The sequence below is a fragment of the Martes martes genome, assembly GCF_963455335.1.
Source record: "Martes martes genome assembly, chromosome: 3".
Taxonomy (NCBI): domain Eukaryota; kingdom Metazoa; phylum Chordata; class Mammalia; order Carnivora; family Mustelidae; genus Martes; species Martes martes.
In genome coordinates, this window is record NC_137890.1 from 193170436 (window position 1) to 193191742 (window position 21307).

The window sequence follows — 21307 nt, forward strand, 5'->3', positions numbered from 1 at the left end:
GTAGAAGTTCTTTATGTATTTTAGATATTAATCCCTTATTGGATGTGTCATTTGCAGATATCTTCCCCCATTCAGTAGGTTGCCTTGTCATTTTGATGATGGTCTCCATCACTGTGTAAAAGCTTTTTATTTTGGTGTGGTCCCTCTAATTTATTTTCGCTATGTTTCCCTTGCCTTGGGAGACATATATAGGAAAATGTTTCTACTGGCAGTGTCAGAATTACTACCTATGTTTTCTTTTAGGGGTTTTGTGGTTTCAGGTATCACATTGAGGTCTTTGATCCATTTTGAGCTTATTTTTAATATGCTGTATGAAAGTGGTCCAGTTTCTTTCTTTTGCATGAAGCTGCCCAGTTTTCCCCGCACCATCTATTAATGAGCCTATCTTGTCCCCGTTGTGTATATATCCTGCCTCATTTCTTATAGGTTAATCATCCATATAAGTGTGGGTTTATTTCTGAGGTCTCTTTCCATTCCATTGCCATACTGTTTTATAGTATTACTACAGCTTTGTAGTATTATCTTGAAATCTGAGATTGTAATACTTGCAGCTTTCTTCTTTTTTCTCAAGATTGCTTTGGCTGTTTGGGGTCTTTTTTGGGTCCATATGGATTTTAACATTATTCTAGTTCTTTGGAAAATGCTGCTGGTATTTTGATAGGGATTGCATTAAATCTGTAGCTTGCTTTGTGTAGTATGAACATTTTAACAATACTGGTTTTTCTTCTCCATGAGCGTGGAATATCTTTCTGTTGTTTGTGTCATCTTCAGCTTCTTTCAGCAGTGTTTTATAGCTTTCAGCATACACGTCTTTTACCGCCTCGGTTAAGTTTATTCCTAAGTATTTTAGTATCTTTGGTGCAGTTGTAGATGGGATGGTTTTCCTGTTAAGTGGCCTTTTTAATGAGATTAATTGGTAGGCAACTGAGGAAGTATGGCAAAGAGAGTTTGTGTTTTGAGAATTCTAGATTGTATATAAAGTGCAGTTAGCCTAACACAGGCAGTTAGTCATAATGGTAGTTCTGAGGTACATGATTGTGGGCTTATATACTACAGCCTTTTGGAAAGGGAACGATAGCTTCATTGACTTTGTAGACTAGGAAAGATAGAACGCGGTTATGTCACTCTTAACTACAGCTTTCAACACCGTGAGTGAAGCTTTTCCAGATGGTCACCTGGGTCATGTGGGTCACCTGTGTCATTGCTCTTGCTAGAGAAAACCGGTGGTTTTGTCAGCAAAATGGACCCCTTGTCTACTTGCCTGTGAAAAGGAGGGGCCTCCTAGCACAGTACGCAGACTGCTGTGTAGATGCCATCATCCTCATGGTCTGTAACCAGAAAGGGGAGACCGTGGAGTGGGAGTGCTTCGGGGGCATTAAATGAGATCATGTGCGTGCAGCACCAAGGGCAGAAGGGTGAGTTCCGATGAAGATGAATCAGATGCATGAAAAGGCTTAGTTTCTTTTCTCTCTTTCTCACCTTTTCTTGAGCGAATGAATTGTGACTGTGGGCAGGAGACTGCCTTCCCTGCTCTTTTCCTGTGCAGTAGTCATCTATGTACGTTTCAGCAGCTGTTAGGTCAGATACTGCCGTGTCCATTTGGCGCGTTCTCTGACTCTGCATGCCACACTTGAGGTTGCTGCAGAGAACCTGGAATCTTGATGGGGGAAATTCTTGGAACTCCGGAACTGAATTTCTGCCTTTGAGACAATCACTCAGCAACAGGCCTGAAAGCTGTATTGCAGTTATGAAGACCAGGGCAAGCATCAGATTTACATAGCCCATGATAGATATGCACAGCAGATTTACGTAGCATATTACGTAGCATATGCAGCAGCCGCTGGTCACAGGCACACACGTGCGTCAGAACACTAGTAACACCATCTTTAAATTCAGAAGGAAGGGGTGCATGGCACTGTGGCCAGGGAGTCCGGCCTATTACCCTTCCTTTATTAAGTATTTAAATACTATAGAAGACCACCTCGTAGTGTCTTGTTTTCTCTTCTTACTTTTAAGGTAAGTAGATTTATTTTTAGACAAAGAGTGTAGTTCAGTTCAAACACTTCTCTATAGTCACAAAATGGGAAGGAAAGAGCTGTATTTCTACTGTACCTTTTTTATATTATAAAGTAAAATGTTCTCTGATACCTTAGTTGTTTGTAAGATGTATATTAATTTTACTTCAGCATAATCACTGTTTGCTTACCTAGTTGGGATCATAATTTATGTCAGGCAGCTACAAAAATATGGATTTCTTTTGTTAATTTATGGGTGTAGCATTTATTCCACTGGTGGAATGATTTGTTTTGTTATTAGAGGAGATTAGAAAACCACGGGTGCTTTGACAGGATGAGGTTATGGCATAATCTCACATTTATGAAACTGTCAGGTGAAAGTACTGTTTAAGGAGCAAATTTTAATAAGATTTATATCAAAACTCAGCTAATTTGTTATAGATAATAAAGGAACACTTGGGCTAAAACTAGTAAAAAAATTTTTTTCTCCCACAGATAATTAATAAAATGTCCCCGACATCCCTAAAGATCACACTAAGGCAGCTCATAGAGGGCTCTTCAAAGACCTTGCAGGAAGTATTTACTATGGAATATAGGCTGAGTCAAGCTTGTATGGTAAGAATTTAAAAATATATATATATATTTATTTTCTATTTATGAAAGTAATAGATGTTCATTGTAGTGCATGTAAAATACAGAAAACTATAAACAAAACTACTTAAAACTACTTGTTAATCTGCTCTGTGGAAGCACAGCAGACCAGCTAGCTTACGGGGCGCGGGGCTGTCGCGCTGGCCCTGTGCTTGAGGTGAGCTCTTAGGAAACAACGGTTACATTTGTGTGTTAAGTGTAAGAAAGCCTCTGATCTCAGGTGGGGTTCAAAATAGAAATAAACCATTTTTCAGGCCTGCTCTCTGACCTTTGGGCAAGAAGCATGAACTCTGTAAATCCGAATCCCCTCACTGGTAAAATGAGGACTGTATGTCTAGGTAAAATATGGGAATGGGTGTTATTAGTTTGTTCCGTGTCTTAATTAATAGATTAACATTGAGAAACATGGTAAATACACTTAAAATAGACCAAAGACACAGAATATTTTATGAGACATTTCAGAGTCATGGAGACTTCTTCTAGATGATAAACTCTTTGAAAGCAGAATCATTGGTCTGGGGCTATATGTAGAGGGCCCTTAGATTAATTTATGGCCTAAAGGAAATACTTTGTTTAATAACTAGAAAGTAGGTCTCCGTAATGGATTTTCATATCTTGAAATAGTTATTAAGGTATTCAAAGTAGTTCATCTAACTATAAATAAAACTCTATTAGTCACTTTAATCTTGAAGTCACACTTCTAGTAAGATGTAAGTAGCAGCTGAAGCCTGCTGTTAAGAGAAGTACTATGACGGGCGCTTCACAGGTAGCCTCCCCATTACATTTGACACTATTTCTAGAATGATAGGAGCTGTTCTTGTCTCCACTTTACAGATGAGGAAACTGGCACAGAGAGGTAACGTGCCTAAGTGGTATGGCTATTAAGTGGCAGACACATGTATGTGAAAGCAGGTGGGCTCGCTCTGGGGCCTGCTCTCCTGACCACTGCCCAGTGAACCCCACAGTCCATGTTTTCCACCGTACATTTACTGCCCTGCCTGGACTGATCAGGTCCTTCAGCAAGTATGCTAGCTGTGTTGCCGGGCACGGTGCTAGGTGTTACGTTGTGGAAAGAATGACTAGTCCTTGTTCTCGTGGAATTTATAGTCTACTGAGACTATGAAGAACAAGTAAGCAAAATAAGTAAAATAATTACAAATTGTGGTTAGTGCTCCAAAGGAAACATACAGGTCGATGATAGAAGAGAATGATGCAGGGACAGGAGGGAGTGGGAGAGACAAAGGGAAGACATCTCGGAGTTGTCAGCTCATCTGTGACCTAGCGCGTAAGAAACGAGTATGTTAAGAAGTAGGGCACCTGGGTGGCTCAGTGGGTTAAGCCTCTGTCTTCGGCTCAGGTCCTGATCTCAGGGTCCTGGGATCGAGGTCCGCATCTGGCTCCCTGCTCGGTGGGGAGCCTGCTTCCCCTCTCTCTCTCTGCCTGCCTCTCTGCCTACTTGTGATCTGTCTGTCAAATAAATGAATAAAAAAAAAAATCTTTAAAAAAAAAAAAGTCTCTTGGGTTACAGCAGTGGATGATTTGGTTTTATTTGCTCTAAGAAGGTAGTTGCTGCTGCTGGATGGAGATGGGTTTGGAAGGGTTCAAGAGTGAATGGAGAGACCAGATGCGAGTTTACCGCAGGGATCCAGTTGCGGAGTAGTAGCGGCTTAGACGAAGGTGGTAGCACTGGAGGGGAGTGAATGGTTTTGAGGACCAGCGTAAGAGACAGAACTGATAGGCCTTGATGAGTGTGAGGGAAGGAACGAGTGCCTTTAGGAATTGGAGTTTGGAGGAGGTGTGGGTGAGACATTTAAGTCCGAAAGACATTAGAGCCACTTTTTTAAAGAAGAAACTTTGGAGGGGCGCCTGGGTGGCTCATTCGGTCAAGCGTCTGAGTCTTGATTTCAGCTTAGGTCATCACGGGTCATGAGATCGAGCCCCGAGTGTCTGCATCAGGCTCCGTGCTCAGCGGGGAGTTGGCTTGAGATTCTCCAGTCCATGCGCTCGCTCCCTCTCTCTCTCTCTCTGCATAAAGAAAATCTTAAAAAAGAACTTTGGAGATTTATTTCCTTACTAAATACAAAAGCTTACCCCGTGCTGAGCACTGGTCGAGGTACCGGGAATGCGTAGGTAAGCGAGACAGACAAAGTCTCTGCGGCTCGTGGAACTGTCTAGCGGGGGGGCGGATTGTGAACAGCAAGACTGAAGCGCACGGTCTGTGGCTCTGAGTACCTGGGAGCGAAGGACGATGTGACATGAAGGGGGGGGGGAGCGTGGGGGGGGGCGCGTGTGGCTGAACCTACAGATGGGGTTTGCCAGAGAAGACCCGACTGAGAAGATGTTGTTTGAGTGAAACCCCGAAGGAGGTGAGGGGGGGCGCCGTCAGGGGTCCGGGGAGGAGCAGCCAGGCGGGCACCGAGCGCCGCGGCAGGGGCGCGCCTGCCGGTCCGGGGCCGCAGGGGGGCGCGGAGAAGGGGGGACGAGGGCGCCGACGGGTGGGAGAGGCGAGGCCAGCGTCCCGCGGGCAGAGCAGGGCGGCGCGGAGCGCGGGTAACTCGGCGTTTGTTCTGAGTATCGGGGAAGCCGCCGGGCGCCGCTGAGTAGAGAAGCGGCCGCTTCCGTGTCCGGAACTGGCCAGCGGGATGCGACGCGTCAGGGACGGACGCATAAGGTCGCGCAGAGGGAGGGCGGCAGAGGCAGGTCGGAGCCGCAGGACATGCGGCGCTTTGAGCCGAGGAGAGAAAAAAGCAGCGAAAGACATGAAGGACGGAGAGTGTGGGGTCGTGAAGGCAGGAAACGAGCGTGCGGAGGAGAAGGACGTGCTGCCGCGGCGGCCAGTACGGGAGCGTGAAGACCTCGTTGAGGCCCGGCAGCGCCGAGTGACGCGGGCCCCGGCTCGGAGCAGCGCGGGGCGGAGGCTGGAGCGCGGCGGGCGGGAGAGGAGGTGAGTGGGTGGGGGTGGGACGGGCGCGGGCTACACGCGCGGGACTTTCTCTTCTCGAAACGTGGGGTGGAGGCCGGGGCCGTGGAATCAAGTGACGTTGCCTGTTATTTTATAAGGTGGAAGATGCTGGGACGTGTTTATGAGTGACAGGGAATGACCCAGTGGAGACAAAAGACGATGCTGATGCCGATCGGAGTTAACCTTTACTGAGCACTTACTGTGTGTCAGGCACTGTGCTGGGATGTGCAGGGAGGTAACCCTCCCCTGGGCGGTGTGGTATCGCCGTCCCGTATGAGGAAACTTGGCGTTAGAGAAGTTAACTAGCCCACGGTCACGTCGTTCCTGTTGAGTAGAGGCAGACCTTTGTTGCTGTTTTTTTTTAAATTAACATGTAATATATCATTGGTTTCAGAGGTTCAGGTCTGTGATTCATCAGTCTTAAATAATACCCAGCGCTCGTTCCATCATGTGCCCTCCTTAATGTCCATCACCCGGTTACCCCATCCCCCCCCCGTCCCCCCTCTCCCCACCCCTCACCCCTCCAGCAACCCTCAGTTTGTTTCCTGCAATTAGGAGTCTTTTAGGATTTGTCTCCCTCTCTGGTTTCATCTTGTTTTATTCTTCCCTCTCTTCCCCTATGATCCCTCTTTTGTTTCTTAAATTCCGCATATCAGCGAGATCATATGATAACTGTCTTTCTCTGACTGACTTATTTTGCTTAGCATAATTCCCTCTCGTTCCATCCACGTCATTGCAGATGGGAAAATTTCTTTTTTGATGGCTGAGTAGTGTTCCCTTGTATTTCCTACCACGTCGTCTTTATCCATTCGTCTGAGCCCAGATATTTGAACTGCAGTCAGTCGCTGAGTTTTGCTGCCTACACTGATGATGCCGGGGGTAGAAATAGAGAGAGATGACCTTCTCAAGCACAGTCCTTGAGAAGAGGAGATACGAGTGGGAATGGTGGGGGAGGGGTGGAGAGCAGGTCTTTGAAAGAGCTTTCTCTGTCGTCAGGAAGGGGAAGGCACGGTACAGATGGGTGTAGTTGGGCTGCAGGTAGTCTAGGGGTGGGAAGCAGCAAATGTTCATGGCTTAGCACTTCTCTTTTTGCAATGAAGTAGAAAGTTAAGTCACTAGCTGAGAATGCAGTGAGAGAAAAATTTGCCATGGGTAGAGATTGAGAAGGCAGAAGACAGTTGAAATCATTATCTTGGGGCGTGAGGAGAACATGGACCATTGGGCAGTTTTCCATGCCTGTTTGAGATTTGTGGTCATGAATTTTAAATGAAATCAATCACAGATTTTTCTGCACCAAGATTTAGCCCCTTGAAAGCAGGCAGATGCAAGTGGTAGGGGCAGGTGGTGCTGGGATTTTGCCAGGACAGACTCAGGGGAGAAAAAGCCTTGAGGGAGATGAGGGCATTTTCAGGGGAAAGTGACCACAGTAAAGTGGTGAAAAGTCGTAGGGCCAGCGGCACAGCAGTGAATGTGCTTGAGCAGACCGGGATTGGAGGTGGTGATCAGGAGAGTGGGTCATACAGGCGGTCCAGTCTCTGTTGATTTCAGACTGTGGCCATGGGAGTGGAGAAGACAGGTCATCACTGGGAATAAGGATGCCTGGAGAGTCACCATTTAATCTCAATTTTCTTTCAGGGAGGCCATGACTTTTATGAAGGTGTTAGGGCAGGTAAGTGATGATTGTTTTCTTCCTGGTTGTTATGGAAATAGGATTTGTGAGCATATACTGTTAATCAAAGATAATAGTTGTTTTATTAGTGAAAATTCCACTTTCATAAAGATTGCAAAGTTGTTCCTTTCTTACTACCAGCTGGCGCATAAGGGAATATCAGTCTTTGAAATCAGTATTGTTTGAAAAATTCACATAACCTGTGTCACCACTCCCTAATTTATATGTAAGAGGTAATCCTGCTTCTCCAGTCGCATGGACTGCCTCTGCTAAGTACAGCTGGGTCTGAAAACTCATTCTACTGCTGGAGCCTTGGAAAACTGCATTTATTCCCTTGCAGGAAGCCCTCAAGTCCCCTCCCCCTCCTCTCTCTAGTACTGGCCTGGCTGCTCCCTACTGTTACCTCTTTGCCTGTACCCGAGCAGTTAAACCCTGACATTGGAAAAAAAAAATGACATAATTAGTAACACCTGCTAATGTTCTTATTAATTTTTGTTTTTATCATCTCCAAAGTTAGCATGTTTAGAGAAAGTGAAATGATTTATTTTTTGTTCGTAGCAAATCTGCGAACAGTGTATGTATAAGTAATAGCTGCCATTTATGGCATAAATGAGTTTTCCCCTTTGCATGTATTTTGCATATCTAATTTTTTAATGTTTTTATGGATTGCTTTAATATAGTAGAGACTCTATATACTTTATCTGAGTAAAAGATTATATTCTCTGAGCTGTCTGTAAGCTTTGATAAACACTGGTCACTGTTGTAGAATTCTCTTAACTTACAGCACAACATCAGAAATAAGCAGGGATTCAAATCCTTTTAGAGGACTCAGGTAATTGAGTCAGAGGAAATGACTGTATGTTTTATAAAAACAAGTAAAATATGCATTTTCCCACTAATTCCCTGCAAATTCTTGCTGCATGTGGATCAGAGGCTGGACCTTTGGTATTGGGAGGACCGGTGTGCCACTTGGGTTTTAATGCACTCATTTTATATTATAGCAGCCCTCTTAAACTTAAAAAACAAAGGTATTGTTTTCCTATGCACTGTCAATTATTTGATGGAAACAGTTGAAACCAAGCAGCATCAAAGTTATGATTCATAATGCAGGAGCTTATCAAGCTGCTTTTTAATGAAGAGAGGGTATACTGCCTCATCTCTCAGCACAACCTCCCTGTTTTGCAAGCAGCATCTGTCTGGGTCAGACTGTTTGCTGTGCTTGCATAATAACCAAATGTTTGCTACAGTTTGCTAATTATAAAATATGTTAGCAAATTAGATAAAATAAACTAGCAAATTTAGGGGAATGGTTGTCAAAAATTCTTATTCTTAACAGCTAGAATAAGCTTCTTCCTGGTTATAGAAGAAAATAAATACAGATTTCAGCAGAACTAGAGAGTTACCAAAAGGAATTTGAGTGGGTGCCTCATGAGACTTGAAAGAACCTGAGCTGTCTACATGGCAGGAACTTGTTATATCTGTGCTCAGTAAAAAAAACTCTGTCTGTGTGAGAAGAACATACAGATTTTATTCTTTCCTTTTGCCCTTCAGCAGACTGTTGGAGAGGTAGATATCATGATAGCTTTGGCCAGAGGGCTTTAAGGGAAGAGATTCTCGGAGAAAGGAATGTTCCAGAATTGTTTTTACTTATGCTGTTTGGGGAATGTAAAACTGTCAGATTGGCAGGGATCATAACATCAGTGTTACCACTGATCCAATACTAGCTAGAATCCTGTAGCTAGGCAGCCCAGACTTAAAAACCTCCAGTGTGGGGCACCTGAGTGGTGCGGGCAGTAGAAGCATCCAAGTGTTGGTTTGGGTCAGGTCAGACCTCAGGGTCGTGAGATGGAGCCCTGCATTAGCCTCTGCCCTCAGCGGGCTCTGCCCGAGAGCCCCTCTTCCTCTCCTCTGGTCCCTCCTCCCCCTCGTTCGCTCAATCTCTAAAATAAATCTTAAAAACAAACAACCAAAAAACCTCCGGTATCCCCAGGAATTATGCACATTTTAAGCATGGTTAAAATTCTCTACCACAACCATACGAAGTGTAGTCCCCCCCACTATTTTTTTTTAATTTTTTTGAGATAATTGTAGATTTATAGTTGTACGAAATAATATAGAAGGATCCTGTGTACCTGTCACCAAGCTTTCCCAAGCAGTAATGACTGTAGTACAGTGGCATACTCTCCCGGCCGGGAAACGGACAGCCCCTTCCCTTTTTAAAGGACGGGTTTGCCAGTTGCCTCACCCTTATGATCCGATGGGGATGCTCTGTGGCCACAGTAAATGATGACTACACCGAAATAAGAGAAGTAGTTTCTGGGATAACCTGAAGCCAGTCTGCTCTTCTAACTGCGAGCTGTGTGAACGGGAGGACTCAGCGGAGCAGCCGTGTCCGCATTTAGTTATGCATAAAGTCACCCCTTTCTCTGCTTCAAGTAATTTCCCTTTCAGTTCAGTGTGGAGGAGTTTAGAAGGCGGATCTGGGCCCTCCGCCCTCCCCTGCCTTCCCTTTAAACCACACCAGCTCAGGTTCTAGCTGTTCTATAGCAGCAAGATTTCATTTACGATTTTGTTTGAAGACGACTAAGGCTTGAGCCGCGTTAGTTCATAGGCCGCGTGCGAGCTGCAGGCATCAGACTTAGCGGAGTGGGAAGTGACCGCATGAGTCACCATCAGTACGTTACTGTCCATCCAAATCCTGTGGAGCCTTAATTTAAAAGAAAAATGGAACACGTGCAAACATTTTAACTTTGCAGGAAAAAATGTGCTAGAGAAAATATGTCTTGTGTAAGGGAGTTTCTGTCAGTTCAGTAATTAAAATCTGGTAATGCCGGAAGGAAACATACTAACATTTCTTATGTCTTCACTTGACAGTTTTAATAGATAAAGACCAGAGTCCAAAGTGGAAACCAGCTGATCTAAAAGAAGTTACTGACGAAGATTTGAATCATTACTTTAAGTCTCTGGGAAGTAACGATTTGAAATTCTAAGGTGACTCGATTTTTAAGGTATTCTTTTGGAGCACATGTTGGCAAACTATAGTACACGGGCCAGATCCGGCGTGCTGCCTGTTGCTGAGTTTTCCACAAGCTAGGAACGTTTTCTGCATTTTTAAATGGCTGAGGAAAAAAAAAAAATCAACGACTAATAGGTCATGACATGTGAAAGTTACACGCAATTTCATATCCGTGCTCATAAGTAAATATTGACTGGCGTGTCACTACACTCGGCTGTTTACCTGTTGTCTGCGGCTGCTTTGAGTAGGGCAACAGACACCTTAAGGCCTGCAAAGCCTAAAATACGATCTGATCCTTTTCAGAAAATGTTTGCCAGCCCGTTTTATAAAAAAGGGAAAATTTGAAGGTCTTAAATATCTAATTGAAATGAGAACCTTATGTTTTGGTTTTGGGTAGCAGTTTTTATGTTGATTAAATAAACTTATGTATAGATTATTAAAAAAACAACCCTGAAATTTTTGGCTATTTTGTTAGTGCTTCAGAGAATTTTCTGGATATATAAACCTGTTTTAAAGTAATTATGTTACTATAGAAGTGTTCCTTTTATAATATTAGAAATCTCAGGCAAAGTGAAAAGGTTTTTATGAGGTTGTCTCTGGTGTTATTAAGTCAACTTTTGTCTTCCCTCAAATTAACCAGAATCCCTCCCTATGGTGAAAGTAATGGTTGTTTTGTAGGATTTGTTAGTCTGAAAGAATGAGGAATTGGGAAACTCCGATCTCTAAAATAGAGAACATTGCTTTTTACAATTTACATTAAACTTGGGTGTGATAAGTTATTTGCTGTTACATAGTATGAATCAGGAGAAAAAAAAAAAACAAGGACTGTTGTTCAGAATAGAAATACATTCCAAAACTGTTGACAAAATAAGTTTTTCTTAAGGTACACAAGAAACGGCAGGGTGTTCCAGACTTGGGACATTAAAGTGAGGGTCAGAATAATCTTTAAAGGTCGGTTTATCATTTTTGTGTGTGACTTAGAGTTTTCCCTTCATCCCAAACCACTCAGAAACTAAGAGAACTTCTCGTTTTTAAGAACAGAAAGTGGCAGAACTGAAAAAGACATCAGAGGTCGTATCCTGCACCCTTCTTACAGGGGAGGGAACTGCAGTCTGGGAGTTGCTTTAATTTTTCTAAATATTCAACACGAAGCATTCCCCTCCCCCCGCCAGAAGTCAAGAACAGATTTAGAGAACAGACGGCTTGGTAGTGGACATGTTTACATTTATATTCTTAAAGCTCTTAGATTGGACCTGAATGATCCAAGAAATTATTTCTGTCAGTGGAGTTTTATTCACTTTGTGTTCATTAGAAACACAGAAAATGTTAAGCTCTTTATATCAAAAAATTTGACAGTACACAATATTGAAAGGCATTTGCTTTAATCAGAACTCAGCTAGTTCATGGCAACTAGACTTTTCTTGTATGGTTAGAAAAAAATGCTTTCACAAAAATATTTGGAAAAATACCATCTCATAGGTAAGTCTTACAGGGAGGAGAATTAACAAAACTTGAGTTTTGCAAAGTAATATATAGGGACTACATCTGAGCTTGTGCCCAGTGCTCCAAGGCAGGCATGTCCTATCGGGCCCCACAAATTCGGGATGAGGGCATTACGATGAAGCCAACGATATATATTGGTTGGAACTTTGTTTTTAACCCACTGTTCCTTGACAGTATTGATCATGTGTCTCTAACTTTGATTTCTAAAGCCACAGAATACAAAAGTACAGTTCCCTCTTCTCATAAAATGCCGGTGATATTAAGTGGGGTAGGAGTGTCAGGCCAGCTCCTTCATTCAGTGCGTCTGTTTTTAATACTAGTAAGGCAGTTTAACCCAAATTATTCCTATGGAACTAAGATCAGTTTTATCCCCTTAAATTGTCTTTGAGTGCTAGGGACCTCAGGTAGTTTGCGAAGAACAGAGAAGCGAACTGAACATTGAGACCCCTGGGACCAGACGCGGGCAGCTGAAAGGGACCAACCAAGAGCCCGTCAGCCGGGCAGGGGGGCGGCGGGGCACCGTTGCGGGGCTCGGTGAGGGACGGGCACACTTCCTCTGGTCACCTGCCGCCCCTGCAGTTGCCATCCAAGGTCCCTGGTTACACTGGGCTCGTCCGCCCCATCCCGGATGTTCTGAAGGGCAAAGCTTCAGTGGTTGGGCCCGTGCCAGCGCGGTAAAGAAAGGGACTCGCTGCCGTGTCCCTTCCCTCGGCGAGAGCACTGGACACCGGCGTTTGCCGTGTGTCTTCTGGCAGAGCCTGACGCGAGCGCTGTTTCGTGGGCCCTCTTGTGCCCGCTTTCCTTTCCCTCATGATTTGGCCACTGTTCTTTCATTTGTGTTGTGATGTCTGAGTCGGAACAGATGCTTCCCTTTCCGGTAGCTAAGAATTCTCAGTCGTCTGTTTTATCTGTCCCTTCCTTATCGAACAGATCCTCCATTCTTTTCCTGTTCGTGAAAGTTCCAAATGAAGTAGATCCAGTATTTAGATACGAAGGTGTGAAAGAAGTTATCCTCTCACAGAGGTTCTCCTCTGTTCCTGCCCTCAAGACCACACTATGTCTTGATGATCGGACGCAGCGCTGATCTGTTTACCCGGTTCTTTTTCCTGCCCGCACCCAGTTTGGTTTCTTGACTGACTCACTGATGATGCAAGCCTCGTAATTCCTTGCCCATAGTTGGACATAACAGAGCATATATTTCCAAGATGATTCTATGCTGCAAGATCTGTACTCTGTTAAAGTGAGCCAGTGGTGAGGTGTTGGTGCTTGGTGACAAAACCGTACTGCTCTTGTGTCAGAGTGGCAACAGAGAATTCTTGCTAGATGTGGACCTGGCAGGCATCCCTGCTACACCCCTGGGACATAGGGGCCCAGGCACAGGAGGAACCTGAGGTTAAAATATTTATAAGAAAACTCAACAGTCTACATCATGCGTGTGCTGAAAAATTTAGTGTGGCTATGGCTTTGTGTTCTCACCCTAATACTGTATCTTTTTTTTTTTTTAATTTTTTATTTATTTATTTTTTACAGACAGAGATCATAAGGAGGCAGAGAGGCAGGCAGAGAGAGAGGAAGGGAAGCAGGCTCTCTGCTGAGCAGAGAGCCCGATGCAGGGCTCGATCCCAGGACCCTGAGATCATGACCTGAGCCGAAGGCAGAGGCTTAACCCACTGAGCCACCCAGGCGCCCGAATACTGTATCTTTTAAATAGTAAATGACTTTGCAGTAAAAGTGGCCTGTTGTGAGATATAAAATGAATGAAAAATGGCAACATCTAGGCTTTTGTCTGAGTCATTAGTATACTCAAAAACCTAAATTTTTCTTCACGAGCTCGAAAGATATTTTGCATTTTCAGAAAACTTTTGTTCCTTAGCCTTCGGACTTCAGATCTTTATATTAACAGGGGTCGTGGTTTTTCTACTGTGTAAGTTTCTAGATTGCAAGTACAACAGGACAGTTCAAATCCCGGGACTAGGTGAAACGAAAGTTGAAGGACCAGGTGTCCTTTGGCAACTGAAAGATGGCACACGACTCACTTCAAAGTACTCTCTTTGTCCACACAACAGGGAGAATTCACTCTTTGTGGGTTTCAAAGGATAGTTGTTAAAATTAGAGGTAGCATTTCTGCCTGCTTACAAGGCCAAATACATATTTATCTCATTAAAGGGTCACAGCCTTTTTCTGCCTGCCTTTAGCTGTCAGTGACAAGGGTCTGTTGAATCTTAGTAAAAGAATTTAATGCACACAGACTTAAGTAATTCCCTTTCCAACTAAACTCAGTGTGTAACAAATCTGGATGAAAAGACCATTCTAGAGCCCGAGTCCCACTTTTTCTGCAGGCTCTGTTTTCTTAGTATCTTCCTCCACTCCCAGATTTTCTGTTCCGTTGATTTTAAACAGTACTTAATTCTTGGGAAGAAAAAAATTCCCCAAAAAGTTAGCCAAATTTAAGAAAATAGTACATGGCTGGAAATGCCTCATGGACACCGTTACCATAAAAAAAAATACACGCGTATTCTCTTCCAAGGAGTGTTTGATCTTCTGTTTTGTAATGCAACTGTGTAGTCTCATGCAGAGCCTGGTCCCACAGTAATCTGAATGGGAACTGCCCCATTAGTCGATAATAAAGCTGGGAATGGCTGCCCATTACACCAACCCTCTACATCTTTGAGACAGTAAAACTTGATGTACCTGCAGCACTGAGAACAGGCTCTGCTTTCTACCGTGAGTAGGACTTCTGTTATTTTAATATTTTGGTGTTTGTAAAAATTCTTGTTTTGTTATATCACTTGGCTGCTTAATTCAATGCCATAAACATTAATGTCATGACATCTGTAAATTTTATCCCGTTCAGATGCCTGATGTGCGAAGTCTTGAGTCCTATAATAACAGCTGCGGTTAGTTAGGGACCTGAGGTTGAAGCTGGTTAAGGACAGGATTCAAGGTGGACTTCCTTCTACAAGGGGTGCTTTCTACTGCTTGATCGTATGTATTAAGTAGGGATCCTTGACACAAATGGCTTTGACAAACGACCCGCCGATATTTACCATGGCTTAAGTGCAATTTCCTTGCCAAGACATCTGAAAAATCCTTTTCATAATTTGTGTGTGTGTGTAAGTTAACACATAGTTATTTTTAAAGGAGCGTCTTTAAAATAACCATTTGATTTCTTCGGTGCTACTGCTAGCGCTCGGGAAGGAAGTGGAACGACGCAGCCGACCGCTGTGGCGCGGGCCCTGTGCTTAGCCCTTTAAAATGACTCCAACCCAAGACCGAGCCGCAAGGATTTGCTGTTAACATAAAAGTGCTTGTCGTATGTCCTGTTAGGTACTCCTGTATACTCTTGGGATTATCACGGACTTTTTTCCCCTCCATCCCGATGGAGTAATTGGTATCTACTCACACCGGTTTTTGCTCTCATTTCATGTATTTAAACTAGCACCACCTTCCTGCACAGTTCTAGAAAGTCATCCTCGGCGTGCTGCGGCGTCACGGCCCCTCACTCTCAATGTACGGGATGTCGCAGTACTTGATGTTGGTGCCCGCCCACTGCTGCAGGGCGTCGCTCAGGATGTCCTGCGACAGGCGGTGTGCGAACTCGAAGACCGCAGCCGCAGGCCCTCGCGGTTCCTGGACGCCCTCGTCGGCGTTCACCGGAGCCGGCATCCTCGCTGGAAATCCCTCTTCGGGCATAAAGCCTTCTTCACTTGCGTGTCGCTTCTCGCTCCCCAGGGCGGTCGGAAATGGGAAAGTCTGCTTTGACTTCACGCAGCCCATGGTGTGGAGAAGCGCCGGGAGGAGAGCAGCGGCGGCAGAGCCTACTGCGGCGGCATCTTCGGAAGACGGCGGGCTTGGCCCCCGGAACCGGAGCGGAGCTTGTCCTCTCCAGGCGCTTCAGAAATCAGCGTTTCTTCGTGCCGGTCTCCACCTGTAGTGTTTCTCTGTGAAAAGAAAAGTTTCATTTTGAAGCTACCGAGTGCAAAATACGGCGTAGTTAGGTAGCAGGTAGAGACCGTCCCTTTACCGCTTGGGTCTCTTGTGGGGTGAGAATAGCTTTACCGCATCAACAGAAAGAAAACTACTCCGTAAAATTGGCAATTTACAAAATAGGAAAATATTTTTTCAAAGTCTGGAAAATTTTATAAATCTAAAAACAGTTTAACTTTTGCTAGCCTAGATTTATTTATGTATACCAGGCCTCAGCAAACTAGCCTTTGGCTCAAATACTAGCTGCCTGTTTTCGTAAATTAAGTTCATTAGAACACAGCTATGCTGTTTGTGTGTTGGCTCTGGCTGATTTCATGCTGCGGTACAGAGATGAGTGGTTTTGATGGAGACCACGTGTCCTGAAATGCCTGAAATAATCACTATCTGGCCCTTTATAGAAAATGTTTGCCAGCCCCTGATCTGTCCTGTTGAAGGAAACAAGCATATAAAACATTTGCTCCTGCCTCAACACGTTCTTGGGCTGTTATCAGAGTCAGGCTCTGTCCCCTGGTTAGATGTTTACAACTAAAGAGACAGAATAACAGCCTGGAGGCAACACAAGTTAGATGTGGCAAAGCCACCTCGAGATGTTCCCTATGAAACTATAGGAAAAGTTCAGATTAAAATAGGTTAAAGGTTTCCTCCCTAAAATGTCTCACTCTTGTTTGATGTCTGGCCAGAAAGGCTGCAGTGCTCATGATGTGCTTCGCAACTGGGTGCTGTCACTGAATGAACATCTCTTAAGATAGGACCTCAGGGTAGCTAAGTACAAAGCAACTTCGCTGGAGGGAGTCTAGCCATGAGAAAGCACAGGGGAAGTCTCTGCGACACTATGGACCAAAAAGACGGAGCTCTAGAAAAGTTGATAAAATCAAACTCCGTTGACTTACTTCTGAAACAAAACTATTGATCTAAAGGTCATTATTTTTATTAAACAATGTCTGCTTTTAGTAAATATACACGTAATAAGGTATAGAACTAAATATGTAAAAGGTAGCACCAAGGTCAGCAGATCACGGGGTAGAGGGATATTTTTTTCCTTTTGAGTATTTCTTGAATCTCTTGACTGTATTGCTAATGATGGGAAAATTGTTACTTTAATGTAGATCCTAAATTTGAAAAAAAAAAAAAAAGATTTAAATGCATGGTAGTTTTTAAGTAATTTATAATAAGTCCAGAAAAGGTGACTTTCGCTATTTGACAATATTTAGATTTCTATAAAATCTACCCAAGTTCTCCCATACTACTACCCCTTATAAGGACATATGGTTGGGAAGTGGACGAAATCTAGTCCTCTGCTTTTAATTACCCTTAGTTCCATATACCTTGCCAAAGATGTATTTCAAAAATGGAGCAAGAGATGTGTATAGTGCTGGGCTTACTAGACAACTCCTTAAAGACAGGAACTGTCCCAGTTGTACATCACCAACGTATAATGGCTCACACAGTATCTGTTTTGTACTATGAGGAATGGTTAAGAGAATTGTACATACCTAACCTGAAAATGATTATTCAATAAATATCAAATAAAAGGCAATGAGTAAGCCAGCTGGGTGGCTCAGTCGTTTAAAGTCTGCTTTCGGCTCAGGTCGTGATCCCAGAGCCCTAGGATCAAATCCCACATAGGGCTACCTGCTTTGTGGGGAGTCTGCTTCTCTCTCTGCCCCTCTCCCCACTTTTTTTTTCTCTCTCAAAATCTTTTTTTTTTTTTAAACAATGAGTAGAGTCATCATGATATTCTGTTTTCTAGGATCTTTGGTTTTGCAAAAGCAGCTTTCAAAGTAGTACCAGATTTACCCTCACCAAAATGACTTTAAACCTGGACAAAATATATCTGAACAACAGCAGAGGACTGTGATTCTCAAGAGAAGGGAAACACAGAATGTTAAACTCCACAGTTCAGCATCTGCCTGGAAACATCTTTGAGCATTATTTCAGGGAGGTTGGGCCCGAGCCGAGTGGCAGTCCCGCTGAGTTGAAGAGGTTGGAATCCTGAGGCTAGATGAAATTTCAAGAGACAAGGGAGCTGTGGGGAGAGGCAGAAATGGGGTCTTTCATTTGATCGGGTCTCATCAAGATCACGTGTCTGAGGACGTAGGATGTGCACATACAGGAAGAGGGTTTGCAAGACCTTTCATAAGTCAGTGCTGTCGAATCCTTGGAGTTCCAAGACCAACCTCAGTGGAGAAACCTCACAGAAACCTTGGGAGGCAGGTGTGAATCCTAGAGCAGGGGTTGACAAACCTTCTTAAAGGGCTACGTAGTAGAGAATTTAGGTTTGAAAGCCATATGGTCTATGTCACAACTGTTCAGTTCTGCTGTTGTAGTGCAGAAGCAGCCATAGAGGGGTGCCTGGGTGGTTCAGTCAGTTAAGAGTCAGTTAAGTGTCTGACTCTTGATTTCAGCTAAGATCATGATCTCAAGGTTGTGAGGTCAAGCCCTGGGTTGGGCTCTGCATGGCATAGAGCCTGCTTAAGAGGTTCTTTCTTCTTGTGCCTCTCTCCTGATTTGCGTATACACACTCACTTTCCAAAAAAAAGAGAAAAAAAAAAAAACCTAGACAATATGTAAACAAGTAGGCAGTGCCTATGTTCCAATAAAACCTCACAAAAACAGGCTAGCTAGCTAGCCATAGGCCATATTGGACTAAGTTCAAAGAATAAAACAATACTATTTAAAGGAAGATGACATAATCCAAACTCCCATCCATAATGTCCATCCTAGGATAAAAAAAACTACTTGGTATGCAAAGCAGGAAAATGCCCCATGTCCAAGAAAAAAGTTACTAGAAATAGACCCCCAAAATGACCCATAATTTGGTAGTTACACAACTAAATAGAACTGTAGAGCTGCTTATGTTCAAGGACATAAAGGAAAAATGATGAGAAAGACTGAACAAGTAGAGAATCTCAGCAATGGGAAGTGTAAAGAAAAAAGTAAACTCAAGAAATAAAGTGAAAAACCCATTTGTATGAGCTATTGAATACTTAAGAAAGGATTAGTGAACATACATCTATAGATCTGTCCAATCTGAAAAATGGGGAAAAGATAAAGTATGTCTTAAGAACAGTAAGGATTTAGACACATTGAACCCAGAGAACAACAGGAAATGAAGACTGTAAGAAGAAAGAAGAAAATGGGACAATTAGAAAACAGTAAAGTGACTGACTTAAATCTTTACATATCAAAAATTTAGAAGGAAATGGACTAAAAATTTCAGCTTAAATGCAGGCTACTTAAAAAGTAAAATCCAAGCCACACAAACATAGTCAACAGATCTTTGACAAAGGAGCAAAGGTGATACAGTGGAGCAAAGAGTCTTTTCAACATGTGCTGAAACAGCTGTGTAGTCACATGTTTAAAAAAACCTAGACACAGACCTATACCCTTCACAAAAATTAACTCGAAATGGATCAGACCTAAGTGTAAACCATGAAACTATAAGACTCCTAGAAGATAGCATTTAGGAGTTAAATCTAGATAAATCTAGAGGACCTTGCATTTGGCAATCACCTTTGAGATACAATACCAAAAGGCATGATCCATGAAAGAAATCATTGAGAATTTGTTTAAAAACTTTGGCTTCGTGGAAGACACTGTTAAAAACTTTGTCTTCTTATGGAAGACACTGTCAAGACAATGAAAAGCCACAGACTGAGAGAAGATATTTACAAATTACCTACAATGTACAAAGAACTCTTACAACCCAAGTAAACAACCTGATTTAAAAATGGGCAACAGATCTAAACAGATGCCTCATAAATAAACGTACGAAAAGATATTCAACATTCTACCTTAGGGAACAAATTAAAACAACACTGAGATACCATTATAACTTATGAAAATGGTGAAAATTCAAACACTGATGACATCAAATGATGACAAGGATGGGGAACAACAGGAACTCATTCATCGCGGGTGAGAACGCAAAATAGTACAGCCACTTTGGAAGTAAGGGTGGAGTTTCTTACCAAACTAAACCTAATCTTACCATATGAACCAGTAGTCACACTCCTTGGTATTTACCCAAATGAACTGAAAAATTGTGTCCACAACAAAGTCAACATATGGATGTTTATAGTAGTTTTGTTCTTGCCAAAAGTTGGAAGCATCCAAAATGTCCTTCAGGTGAATGGATAAACAGGGGTATATCCAGACAATGGAATATTATTAGGTGCTAAAAAGAAGTGAGTTATCAAGCCATGGAAAGAAAAGGAGGAAGCTGAAATGCTTATTACTAAGTTAAGCCAATCTTTCCAACTCTCTGATATTTTGGAAAGGGTAAAACAAAGCAATAGTAAAAAGTCCACTGGTTTTTGCCAGGGGTTAGAGAGGAGGGAGGGTTGAATAGGTGAAACACAGAGCATTTGTAGGGCAGTGGACTACTCCATATGATACTACAATGGTAGATACATACCATTATACATTTGTCAAAATCCATAGAAAGTACAACAAAGAGTGAACCTTAATGTAACTATGGACTTGGAGTGATGGTAGGTTAATGTAACAAATGTGCCATTCTGGAGTGTGATATTGATAGTAGGTGAGGCCATATGTGTTGAGGGTGGGGATGCAGGGGCTCTCTACTGCCTGCTCAATTTTGCTGTGACCCTAAAACTGCTCTAAAAAATAAGGTCTTTAAAAAATCCAACTATATATGTTACCTATAAGAGAGGTACTTTATAAAGGTTGCAAGCAAGAGGGTTAGAAAGGATACACCTGGCAAATAAGAAGTATAAAAAATAAATTATAATTATAAATTATAAAAAAAAAATTTCAGGCAAAGTAGACTTCAAGATCAGGGGGACTTGATATACCAGATATACAGAGGCATACTGTATGTGTCAATGAGAAAGACATGACAGTCATAAATGTATATGTAACTATTAACAGAGTTTGAAAGTAGAGAACTCAAGGGAGAAATGAACATTGCTCTCAATAACTGATAGAATAACCAAAGGAAAAAACAAGGAATTCAAGTTTTGAACAACACTAGGATTCAAATTGAGCTGACATTTATAAAAGGCTATACCCAACAGCAGGAGGATATATACTCTTAAGAAAAACTACATGGTGGTCTCAAAAAATTTCAAAACCTTGAAAGCTTTATTTTCCAACCATTAGAGTTAAATTAGAAATAAGTGGCAATAAAAAAAAAAAAACCCAGAAAAGCCCCCCAGTACTTGGAAACTATCACATTTCTGAATAAACCATGGGACACAGAAGAAATTATAAGGAAATTAAAATGTTTTCAACTAAATAGAAACCATAACATATCAAAATTTTTGAAATGCGCCACAAAAACTTAGAGGGAAATTAATGGGATTTCAAATGCTTGTAGCAAAGAAGGTTTAGTTTAAATCTGTGATTTAAGCTTTTACCATAAGAAGCTAGAAAAAGAAAAGTAAACCCAAAGTAAGTAGAAGGAAATAAAATGGATAAGAACAGAAGTCAGTGAAAGCAAAAAGGGCAAATGTAGAGGAAAGCAATGGAACCAATGCTGG

The 21307-nt window shown here is 42.6% G+C and overlaps 2 protein-coding genes across 4 annotated transcripts in view; one reads left to right on the forward strand and one right to left on the reverse strand.

The window, feature by feature from the left end:
• HIBCH (3-hydroxyisobutyryl-CoA hydrolase) overlaps window positions 1–16921 on the forward strand; it is a 110804-nt gene extending 93883 nt beyond the window's left edge. Inside the window, exons 12-14 of one of the 3 annotated variants that reach the window (XM_080799085.1) lie at window positions 2511–2630; window positions 7264–7297; window positions 10172–11177. In XM_080799085.1, coding sequence (XP_080655211.1) covers window positions 2511–2630; window positions 7264–7297; window positions 10172–10287 — 270 coding nt within the window. In that variant the 3' untranslated portion in view covers window positions 10288–11177. Of the gene's footprint in view, window positions 1–2510; window positions 2631–7263; window positions 7298–10171; window positions 11178–15548 lie in introns of those variants that run through there. The other 2 variants (XM_080799086.1, XM_080799087.1) reach the window with 2 other exon arrangements.
• Window positions 13349–15593, reverse strand: LOC308339975 (small membrane A-kinase anchor protein; the record flags this gene model as incomplete). The annotated part of the gene is made up of 1 exon (XM_080799089.1): window positions 13349–15593. One exon carries the CDS (start codon window positions 15591–15593, stop codon window positions 15306–15308), a length of 288 nt encoding a protein of 95 aa, XP_080655215.1. The 3' UTR covers window positions 13349–15305.
• Window positions 16922–21307: the final 4386 nt, after the last annotated feature.